General features: G+C 42.8%; 1 protein-coding gene across 1 annotated transcript in view; it reads right to left on the minus strand.

The window, feature by feature from the left end:
* Window positions 1–8,518: 8,518 nt before the first annotated feature.
* Window positions 8,519–12,351, minus strand: part of TRIM71 (tripartite motif containing 71) — a gene marked incomplete at its 3' end in the record, with an annotated part of 53,636 nt that continues 49,803 nt past the window's right edge. The window contains exon 4 of the mRNA XM_082755063.1: window positions 8,519–9,970. Within this exon, the coding sequence (XP_082611189.1) occupies window positions 8,519–9,970 (1,452 nt within the window). The remainder of the gene's footprint in view (window positions 9,971–12,351) is intronic.

Here is a 12,351-nt window from a genome sequence, read left to right on the forward strand (position 1 = left end):
TCTTTTTGGTTGTAAAGCTTATTTAAGAGAGGAAGAGATGTTGGGCTCTGTTTCAGACATGAATAGCAGTTCACTTAGCAGGAAGGGGGGTGTCCTAAAAGGCCTTGTGCTGCAGCACAGAGTTGCTTTAGTCCATCTGCCTTTGTCCTAGTGGATGGTGCAGGTGAAGAGTGTGGGGTTGTAAGAAAGAGTGGGTATGTAGATAGTGGTTCTCTTTTTGTTTTTTGCTTGCTTGCTTATAACCTTGGGTTTAGAAGACTGTATTTCAGGAAAAAATTTGAGCGAAAGGCAGAAACAAAGCAGGTGTACAATAGACAGCAGCATGAACTTTGCTTACTTACCGTGAGCACCAGAAAACAGATGAGCCTTAACCCAGCCCTAAGATAATCAGGGCCCAGTGTGGAATGTAGCCACTCTCTCCCTCCCCCTTTCCTGCCTATTTCGTGTTGTTTCAGCTAATTCTGAGGTGATTTCCCAGGGGGAGCTGGGATAACACCTTATCTCCCTGTGCTGTGTCTCTGCTGCCATTGTACTTTGTCTTCAGGCCCTTCAGGGCCCTTAACATCGCCCCTCCAGAAGGTCACAGAGCCCAGCGGTTACCAGGAGAGCAGAGCCAGAAAGTCCTGCTCTCTGTAAGGTGAGTTGTGCAAAAGGTGTCCCAGCTTTGCCCCAACAAAACAAGCAAACAGCTGTGAGCAGAACAGCAGCTTTATTAAAAATGTGCGAGTTGCAGACTGAGCATAGAAGTGGCTGTCCCTTCAGCAGTAATAATGAAGCAACTATGTTAACAGACTCATCTTTGTTAGCTGATGGGCTTCCCTAACATAATTTTTAGCCCTTGCCTCAGTAAGGCATGCCATATATCAGCAACTTTTTAATCAGTTGATGTAGGAGGTGGCACCCTTGCTGTCCTCATGGAGGGAGTATAATTTTTTTAAAAATTATTTTTAAAAAAGAAAACATTTCAGGCTCACCTTTCTAAAAAGGCAGGAGCCCAGAAGCTGATCCATCGTTCAAGTCAAAGTAGAGTGACTGATTAAACACAAAAAGGTTCAAGATACTCGCTGTGTGGTCTCAGGTCCTGAATAGAGCGGATTCTTCTCTGCCCTTCCCAGCCCCCCGAGGAATGCAGGGCATTCACATGCAAAAAATGCTAATGCAGCGCCCGGCTCCACCCCGCGGCATGCAGCGCTGCCCTGCGGCTCGGGGAAGGATGGTGGAGGTTATCCTGCCCCAAGCCCCTGCACTGCTTATCGCAGCTGCACTTGCATGTGAGCAGAACCATTCCTCCCCAGCTCTTCAGAAAGAAGCAACTCTGCCTTTGGGATTTTTTTTTTTTATTTTTTTTTTCCCCGTTGCAGGAATGAAGCTGCACAACCACAAGGGAAAGAAATTATCAAAAAACCCTTCTGGGCAAGGACCTCTCTTCTCTGGCACTGACATAATAAGTGGTGGCCTCAGCTTCTTCTTAAAATCCAACACTTGAGAAGTGAAGGCCAACTTACTGGTTCCTGCCCAAGCACAGCCTGTAGAAACCCCTAGCCCCAGCCCAGGAGAAATAGGTCCCACCTGTTGCTGTACCAGCCCCCTGGAGCTCAGGTGGAGATTTTGTCAAGTAGCAGCTGTATTAATGGGGCCCAGAGTCCTCCCAGGCTGCCTCTTCAATTTCCCTCTTTTTCTCCACAGCTGTGCCAAGCACAGAGCCCCTGGTGATCTTGAAACTCACCTGTCAGCCTTTTCCTCCTCTGCCAGCTTGCTGTGATCTCTGTACCCATCATGGTGCCAGCTGCAGGGGGATAGCAGCCAGTGACTGGAGCACACGGCATTGCTGAGCAGTCCTACACTTGCACACACTCTGAGCATAAAGCACTGCAGCTCAAAATCAGTTTCAAGTCGGTACTTTAGGGGACTAGAATCTACCTCTGCTTCTTTCCACACTGGGAAGTCAGGCAGTGGCCTTAATTCTTGAACCTTTCCTCCTGTCGTGACAGTGAGACTGGTCTTTAATAGATCAGACAAATAAGAAGCTGGCAACACATCAGAACCTTTCAGGAACACAAACAAAAAGCCCACCCTGACCCCTTAGCACCTAATTTCTCCTCCCCTTTCCACTCAGGCACCTCTAAGTTTAAGTAAGCTTCCAGAATTTGAACCTGGCTGTCTCCAGTTAATAACAACACTTCTTTTTACATCCTCATAGTAGAGAAGACTGGGTGGTTGATTAATGCAGAATAAAACACAGACAAGTTTGCCATGAAAAAACTCATCACATTTATTTGATTAAACAAAAATAAAATAAACTGCATAGGAACATTTTAAAGTCCAGAGAGACACTGACTTTGTTTTAAGGCTGCCAGTAGCTGATACATCATCTCCTTGCTACATCCTTCAGCCTTCCCTATGGACCACAGAGATACATTCAGAAGCCTCCATTAACACAAAAAGAGTTCTAACATTTTGCTCGCTTACTCTACATAAAAGTTTGCACATAACCTGTCGTGCTTGCCTCTCCGCAGCACTCAACATCCCCCAGCCAGGAATGCTGCTTTTTGTCCAAGTAGAAATGTGATGCCCTTCCCGGAGCATGGCAGCTCTTGTCACAGCCTGTTTCATTATCAATTAGATACAGAAGCTCTGAGCAGCTCATTAAAAGCAAAGCACTGTCTGTCCTGCTGAGACATTTTTATTATTATTAGGAGAGCAGCATGATTAATCGCTTAAGAGAAGAGAAACAACTGCAGCAGAACGGGAAACCACAAACCCAATTGTCTCAGGATGCCCAACATCCACGGGCTGACAAAATCATTCTGGATCCTGATGTGAGCCTGCATCGAGGCAACACCAGTTATACACTAGTAATGAAGTTTTATAGGATGGGGCCATGCACATACAGGCAATTAAATGAGGGCAGAAAATGCAAGTTTGTCGCACCGGTTTCAAGTGCACGACCTCCATTTTGTCACAGGCTTCCAATTTCTACTTGAGCAAGGCCAGAGCTCCTCACACTGCAGGCACGTGTTTGACACCCTCGCTGCGCCAACCCAGCAGCACTTGACAGGTAATGCACAGCACGAACAAGAGTCACGTACAGTAAGATACCCCCACCAACTTCGGTGACTAACCACACCTTACAACCTAGTTAAAAGCTTCAGTCGTTTTAGAAAAGAAACTAAAAACAAAACCCAGAAACAGACATCTCTCCCTCTGAAGGAAAAAACTACTACATCGTCTGAAAAGTTCTCTACAAACCTATAAAAGGACTTTTTTTTTTTTTAAACTAGTCTGGTAGCTCAAAAGGAAGTTACTTAACTACGTCACTACACAGACACTTAACATTCAGTCAGTAAGGCTCCATGAAAAGAGCTTAAAAAATTATCTACCTGAGTTTGTAAGTTGATACAATCATTTAATAGAAGGTCTAAGACCATGCAGGTACACAAAGCATTTTTAGAACCATTATTGGTTAAACAATGATGGAAAAAAGATGCCACTCTGGCTTGTTAACCCGTAAGATCACTTAGAGACATCAATGTACATTTTCCACCATAACATTTACCAAACCCAACACAGCCTATCGTTATTAGGGAGTCTCTGTACCCGCTTCTGTCACCCCCGAACGTGAGCAGGGGAGGAACAAAGATCTTTCAATACAGTGATCTGAAAATGTGCTTCTGCAACTTTACTCCACAGGTAAAACAAGGGGCACGTTGTGTGTCGCCATTAGAGTTGTGTAAAAACCCAACACACTGGTTTTAAATTGCCTCTCCTGAGAATATCTGAACTTAAACCGCCCTCCAGGAATAGGAACTTGGTTGCTTTGTCATGGTGGAAAAAATCCCATTGTGTCAAGAAAGCTACTAATACAATCACCAAGTCAAAAAAATCAGTATCTTATTCCCTTCAAGCATTTGGTACAGCATTGTGTTTACAGCAATCATAACGTTAGTCTTTCCACACAGGAACAGGACATACTCGTAGGCATGCATAAAAGTTTCTCTTGTAGAGAGAAGACCTTTAGGTCTCATCGACATAAGAACACTGCAAATAAATGAAGTATGTCAGCTAGTAGTGTCATAATACTGAAAGGAGGTTACATTTCCATACTTCGTAGTGAAAACGGATCAAACTCAAGTGTTTCAGGTATCTCAGTCCTGTTTGCCAGAGTATACGAACATTTGGTTTTATTTACAGATTCTCTAGCAAGGGCAGCTTAGTATTTCCATGGGCAGGCAGAAAAAAAAAACAACAAAAAAACAAAAACAAAAAACAAAAGCCACCGTATTGTACACATTTAATATCTGTTTCAGTTAAATGCTTGTCCAAAAAGCAGGATGAATCCTTCCCCCAGGCAGATTCTCAATTATTTCTCAAACCTGTCTGATGCTAAATTGAGGTAGATGATTAACTTCTGCAAAGTGAGGTAGAACTTCAAGAAAAGATAGTGGCATCTTTAGTTGTGCATTTTGTACCACAAACTGGGTTTCAAACTCCCAAGGACAAAGACCAAAGGTACAATATTTGTCTAACGCAAGTACCAGTGTTCATTTTTTATACAGCTCCAAACTGTGTCTAAATATCTCTATTTTTAAATACCCTCTTACCTTTTGGCACCATTTGGCTTACACTCCTTTAAAAAAAAATAAACAAAACACTTTGGCACAATTTCTTTTAAACCAGAACTGAACAGAAATCTTATGATCAAAGACATGGCCAGATAAGCCGATAAACCTGCTCTCTTCCAAAATTAATTTCGGTGTAACTGTAACAAAACAGACCAGGCCCATTTTCCTGCAATTACAAGGGAACGCCACATCCACACACTTTGCTCTTCTTTCTCCCAACTTGGTTATGTCTGGCCCCAATACGCATTAGTTTTCAGGTGTTGTCATCATTCACTAAATCTCTTTGTAGTTTGGGTTTATGGGCTTCAAGTTATTTAAAGGTACTAAATAAAAGGAGTGAGTTATCTGAAGGACCTGCATTATCAATACTGTGTCTGCTGCGGTTTGGGGCTGAAGTTCCTGCTTAACGGAGAAGGGACAAGATTGTTTCATAGGCTGAGCCTGGAACAGCCAAACTGACCGCTGATAACATTGTCAAGCAAAAAGTTTGCCGGAGAGCCACTGTTTTAACCTGGCGTGGTGAGATTCCTTTGGGAGTTCTAGCAGACAGGTCTGTTACCCACATCTCATCTGCCAACGCTAGAGCTAAGAGAAAGAGGCACAAGCTCACCTTACCCTTCTCCAGGCCATCATCTCCACCGGTTCAGAAGATTACTCCGAACACTTAGGCTTGTTTGGTTTGCAATCAAGCTTCAAAGCCTTGCTTTTTTTTTTCCCCTTTGTACACTTTTTATTATACCAGGCCATTAACCTTAGAAAGTTCATAGCATGAGAACATGTATGGAAAAAACAGCACAAGGTTTGAATCTTGTTCATTAGCTACATCTTACCCTATAAGGAACTTTTAGAAAGTGTCTGATGTTGGCATTGAACTTGTATATTATCGCTACTCATTTTCATTGCATATAAAACTCCATTTTATAAGCTACACTACTGCTTTTCAATGAGACCAAGTGTGCTTAGCACTATCTGTGACAAAGTTAAGGAATTAGTTTGGGTAGCTAAATAGTAGTGTTTTTAAAACAAAAAAGCTCCCCAACACGTGTGAGGTCAAACGCTTGAGGCCTAATGGTTTGGTTTGTGAGCAAGTCCACTGAATTAGGTGGACAGCAAGTTAAGTTAGTCATTCTTCTCCCTGACAGAGCTGGACTGGCGGTTTGTGCAATGGCTCCACACCAAACAGCAGAGGGCAACTTCTGTGTGTCACCTTCTACACTGTGCAGGCTGGAAAAAGGCAAGAATATTTCTGTTCAATAACGCTGAACACATGCTTAGCCTTTTCTTTTTCGAAGGCCTGGATAACAACTCCCTTCTCCCAGCCCCAGAGAAGGAACCCAGTAAGCATCAAAGCGAAAGAGCGTTTCTAGCACACTAACATTGACAGCCACTCAGGTCAAGATATTGATAGACCTGGCATTTTCATTAAGACATGATAGGTTAAATGCAAGGACACAGCAAACTAAATATTAAAGCTTTTAAAACCAATTTTCTTTGGTATCTAGATCCTGCAGGTATTACTTTTCACAGCCCAAAATTGCAATTAATTCTTGGACTGAATAATACGAAGCAAACACGGACATCTGCCATAAACGTTGGCCACCCCCAAGACGGGAGGCATGCACACAAGTAGAACTTGAAGCTGAAGGTAAACTAGGTTTCTCTCATACCCATGTGTTGAGTGGCCACACAAGTTTAATGACAGACATCTGTATAAAAGATTATCCTTTTGAAGACTGTTTTTAAAACATGCTATCCTAAGATTAAGCCCAGCTGAAACATACTGCCTTGAAGAGTTTGCTTCCTTGAGGCTTTGGCTGAAAGGCAGCACAGTTATTTAATTTAGATGTTTTTTCCTCACCCTTCTTTTAAAAGGTTTTGCCATCTCATTGAATTTGTCTGTTTCTTTCTGGTCCTTTAAGTTTAAGCCTCCTCTAAGTGGAGGAAGTCTATATGCAACACATCAGGATTTCTACAAAACCCAGAAAGTTAACACTCCTTGGAGGGGAAAAGCAGCAAGAAGGAAAGTGCACCTTGTGATTTCTCACACATTTATGAAGAGCCTTTCAATCTCAGGTTACTTTTGTGCATGATAGTTGGCAAAGGGATGAACCCTTTCCGCAGAGGATGGTAAAGGCCCTTCAGACATTGACCATGTTTATGTTTCAGAGATCTTCTCTTGCAAACAGTAATATAAATCCCATAGCATTTCCAAGGCAAAGACTACTGATACATGAATCCTTCCATCACTGAGTGACAGAAAAGCCCTCTGCTCCCTAACTTTAACCATTGCCACTAAGTGCCTTACCCAGAGGATAAAGCAACAACTCCAGAGGCCATACCTGCACTAACAGCTAAATGTGAATTGAAAATTTTGAATAGAACTAGAACTTCCAGGGCCTCAAAGTCCCTCATTTATTAGAAAGATATCTATTGTCCCAGAAAGTTTCTGCTTCTCAAAAGAGCATTTTTTTTTTTTTTATATCCCTGAAAGGGCTAATTTCGCCCTGCCTCCAAGCTTTTAAGGATCATTAGTTTATTTATTTATTTATTTATTTTTTACACAGAATTCTTTGGTACTGCCCTGGGAAAAAAAGAAAAAAAAAAAGAAAAAGGTTTCATCTTGATATAGTTTGCCTTAGGCTGGAACTAGTAACTTTTCATTTGGATCTGTAGCAAGAGCTACATGGAGCCACAGGCTCACCCCACCTGAAATACTGAATTAGAGCTTCTGGACTATTCCAGTCCAGCTCCCTGGGAAAGCCAGAGGATGAAAAAAGTTTCATCACTGATAGTTATTGCAATCCTCTAAACACAAGAGACTTGATTTTTCCAAAACTCACCCTGAATCTCCAAAGCTGTGCTTATTTCTTACTTTTGGAAATAGGTACCACTTCTAACAAATCCATTGAACTTTTTCCCCCTTAAAGTCTCCCTATGGGGAGGGCCAAAAAAAAAAAAAAAGAAAAAATGCTAGTCATTTCACAAAAAAATTAAATCAAGGGCTTGATTTTCCCTGTTTCAATGCTCCTCATAACTTCTTATCCAGATTAGGCATACATACTGATAACAGAAAAAACTTTAATACTAAACTTTCAGATGAAAGGAATAAAAAGAAATAACTCAAGGACAGGTTACACTACAGGAAGCCTTGCTTTGTCTAAACTTTTTGACAACTGAACTAAGCCACTAAAAGGAACAATTTGGTTTCAACTCAAAAGAATTTTTGTGCATTTTCATCAGCTTCTCTTTGTGCTGTTGGATTACTGTGTTTCAGAAAAAGTACACAGAAATGCCAAAAAGATGCAAACTTGCTCTTCCTGGCGAGTAAATCCCACTCACTTCCACAAAACGTTCAAAGTCTCTGGGAACAAGACACTGTGCTCACCAGTAAATCAAACACACTGAGGTATAAAAAGGAGAACAGGAAAAAGTTCTCTGCTGCAGCAGCAATTCAAAAAAAAAAATCCCCCTCCCGTGTCCCCACCCACAGAACTGCAGTATGGTCAAGAACACAAATTCTCTACAAATACCTACTACCATTTTCTCCATTAAAAAACTTATAGCGCCTTTTTGGCTTAAGCCTACAGAATATACCACACAAACCACCTAATGTGCACAGCAACACATGTTTGTGCATGAAACCCCATGGGGGGAGAGGTAAAAATTTTCTGAACTGTGAGTGTGTTGGAACGGGGAGGAGGAGAGAAACTGGGGATGGAAGGGAGGACAATGAGGTAGATAGAATTTAACTTTACAGGCTCACTCCCTGCAGAAAAGATAAGTACATTCATCTGTAAAAAAATTAAAGATGAGGTAGGTTTGAATCAACGTTGTATTTTTTCATTTTCTCTTAGAAGAATTTCCCTGAGACAGTTTCTTCCTAATTCAAACACAGATTAGAAGACGAGAATTCGATTGTTTCCAAAGTCGACCACAACAATCATGCCATCAGGGGTGACGGCTATACCTGAAGGACGGTCCATCTGACCAAAGCCGCTTCCCTGAGTGCCAAACTTGCATAAAAAGCTACCATTGGACTCAAATATCTGCACCCGGTGGTTCCTGGAATCGGCCACAATGATGCGCCCCTCTTGATCCACCGCCACTCCCTGCGGGCGCAGGAATTGCCCGTTGCCGCTGCCCTCCGAGCCCAGGAAGCGTGCTGACTGGCAATCTGCGTGGATGACCAGCAGGCGATGGTTGTTGAAGTCTGTCACGACCAAGTGGCCCTCGTGATTGAAAGTCACACCTCTGGGGGAATCAAAGTGCTTCCAGAGTGCCCCTTCAAAGCCATACTTGTTAAGAAACGCACCATCGGGCCCAAACAGCTGAACGCGATGGTTCCTCGTGTCAGAGACCAGGATTTTGCCCTCTGCGTTGACGGCCACATCCCACGGGTAATTGAATTGCCCATTCTTTGTTCCTTTCTCCCCAAACTTCAGGATGAACTGCCCTTCGAAGGTGAAGATCTGGATGCGATGATTGTCCTTGTCAGCCACGACGATCCTACGCGAGATGTCACAGGCCACACCAGCGGGACGATCGAACTGGCCGGGCCGGGAGCCCAGCGTGCCGAACTTGTGGTGGAAAGTCCCACACGGCTTGAACACCTGGATGCGGTTGTTGCTGCGGTCAGCCACAATGATGTAGCCTTCTTTGTCTACGCTAACCCCCCAGGGGCGGCAGAGCTTGCCGTCGCTATCTCCCTCGCTGCCAAACGAGAGCCCAGGCAGCCCGATACCGATGTAGCTGCGCCCAGATTTCACCATGACTTTGAAGGGACTGTTCTCAATGTGTTGGTTGCACATCATCACGGACACCAGGTGCTCTCCCTCTAGCTGTGGACGGTAGCTGACCAGGTAGGTCCCGTTCTGTTGATCACTGACGTCTGCCCCAAAAAGGTTTCCATCTGGACCCATCACCACTGCAGAGATCATGTCGCCTCCTGAAAGGCGAGGCTCACCATCGTGGTCATAGCCTATCACTGTGAAAGAGGCTACTTTGCCCTGCAGTGCGCGCTTGAGGCCTTCCCCGGTGGCTTTGGTCAGAGGAGCAAAAGCCCCACTGCTAACAAAGCCCATTGATTTAATGGCCATATACAAGGCCTGGTCAGGGGGCGTGAACATGATCCTGTCATCCTCCTGGGGCTGGAGAAGGCCCCTCACATTCTTCAGCTCCTGCACCTGAGCCAGCATACGGTCCCGGGCCAGAAGAATATCCATGGTACGACCTTCCTCCAGGACCTGCTGAACAGCACTAATGGTGTTGTCCAGCTTATTTAGGTTCTGACGTAACTTTTCAACTTGCAGGTAGAGTGACTTAGCCTTGACTTGACGAATCTTTTCCACCTTGGGGGAGAGGAAGGGGGAAGAAAAGCACACTTATCAGGGAAAGACAACCCGTGACACCCAAACACTTCCTAATGTTCCTTCTACATAAACAGTTACGTAGTTATTGCAGGATGCTGACACAGGAAGTGATAAGATAAACGGTAGAACAAGCCTTTAGAAACTATAGCATAGAGAACACAAGTGAGAAAAAACAACTATTAAGCCAAATTCACATGGTTTTCTCCAGTCCTCCAGTTAAAAATCACACATTCTTGCTCTATGGAGCTGCCGCATCAGTATTCTATTTGTTCTATTTGAAAGATTTGCTTGGTTAGTAGCTAATAATGACTTGCTTCCTTAAAAGCTACTCTACCCCCTACCTGCAAGGTACTTGACAGATCATCAGAAGGCACATCTTATTTAGACTCTAAAGACTAAAGTTACTGCAGCTCTCAAAGAGCAGAGTCCAAAGCATCTCTAAGAGGAGAATGGAGAAGAATTTCAGAGGGTGGGCTGTTATCACACAAGGCTGATGCTGAGTTGGCATCAGCCAGTGGATACGGGCTCTCCTCATTTTCTTGCCTGCCCAAACTGTTTTCGTGGGACTGGATAATACCAGACACCTATCTCCAGGACCTTTTAGGATCCAGTTATTTTGATATTTTCTTACAAATACTGACAGTCATGCTGAGCTACTACTTTACAACAGGATGCCATAATGTCATTTCAAAGGACAGACAGTTGCTGCCAGCCCCTACTAGGGCTGGAAGCTCAACCAACAATAGTTCTGTTTTGTTATTAAAAACATGCCCATGTTTGCATTTACTTGTCAAAATCAGTTTTGACAACTTGAAAAGTACACCTGCTTTGTAAATTTAATTAATTGCTTTATTGTTGTTAAAATGCATTTATTTATGCCTGATACTTATGTGGCTGCAGAACAATACCAATGTATTTTGGTGAGGGACAAGTCACAGTTTATAACTGAGTCTTCAGACTTCACAAAGTGAGCAGTTAACAGATGTACAAACACGTCATTTCATTTAAAATTAAGGGATATTTTTACACAACTGCTTCCAAACAAGTATCAAACATGCTTCCTCCAATATCTCATTAAAGTCACTAGTTTCCAAAAGATTACCAGTCATGAGTACTTTGACATCAGCTTTAGTACCCAAAATTATTCACTAGCACTCCTCACATCAGGCCTAAACATGCATTCTGCTTTTTCTTTTATGCTAGAATCATTTCTCACACCAGTATGCAATCAAGACCCATTTTTTCCTTCATGAAAATGAAACAGTTTTATAACTTGAAGAAAACTTGTTCTCAGTGTGGGCTTTTTTTTTTTTTTTTTTAAGTGCACCTATGCTGGGATACAAACTCTTGCTTCTGTACTAGTAATACCTCAGAAGAAAAGGCTGCCAAAGTTTCTTGGGCAAGGCCAACAGTGGAAAGTGAACTTCTCCCTCATTCCAAGTACCTCAAGAAAGCAGCCTTCAAACAGTAACTATCAAGTTTGTTCTTATAAGAATGTCTAAAACCAAGAGAACTATAAAAACACAAGCCTCTACTTTAAGAGATTACTCACTGTACCTACAGCAACAGATTAAACCAGAAAGTTACTGTTCCATTCTGTTTCAGGAGAAGAGGCAGGGCAGAAATAATTTAGCAGAATGGTACTGCCTCTTGACATCCAGTGCCTCAACCACATGTACAGGCCATCCTGGCCTTTAATAAGGGTAGTGGGCACACAGGACCTTTTTTTTTTTTTTTTGCTATACTTCATCCAGTGCACCTGCAGATTTACAGGAGCACTTGAAATTTACTTTTAAGCTTTCTCACCTTTACCATGCATTTTTGCTCCTTCCCCTATACCAATTTCAGCAATCTTGTGGTCACAGAAAAGTCCATTTGACTGGCTGATCTAAAAGAGCTAGGCCAACAGCAGAAAGAGTGTGTTTCTGCTCAGTTCTGCATTAGGACCCAAAGGACCACTGCTAGACATTAAAAAAAACATGACCATTAAATTACCTTTCCAGGTACTTCCCCCATTGTTGTCTTACCCCACCCTGCACATTTATCACGGCTGAAGCAAATGCAGGAGTTTGAGATTACTCAAAGTACTTGAGTACAGATACTGCTGCTGGAAAATATTTTCATTCTGCTAGTAAAAACCCAAAACCCTGCCATATTACTTCGTTTCACTAATCAGAAAAGGCAACTACACTTTTTATAGAATAAAGCAAGTTCTTGGGTGTGTCAAGAAAGCTAGTCTTGCCAGATTTATACTGATTTGTTTCTAAGGACACAGCATATACAGCTTTACTCCTTTCCTTTGTGTATGAGAAGTGGATCCTTCTGTAAGAACACCCATATACTACATACTTATACAGAAA

The sequence above is a fragment of the Aythya marila genome (assembly GCF_965140915.1).
Source record: "Aythya marila genome assembly, chromosome: 2".
Lineage (NCBI taxonomy): Eukaryota > Metazoa > Chordata > Aves > Anseriformes > Anatidae > Aythya > Aythya marila.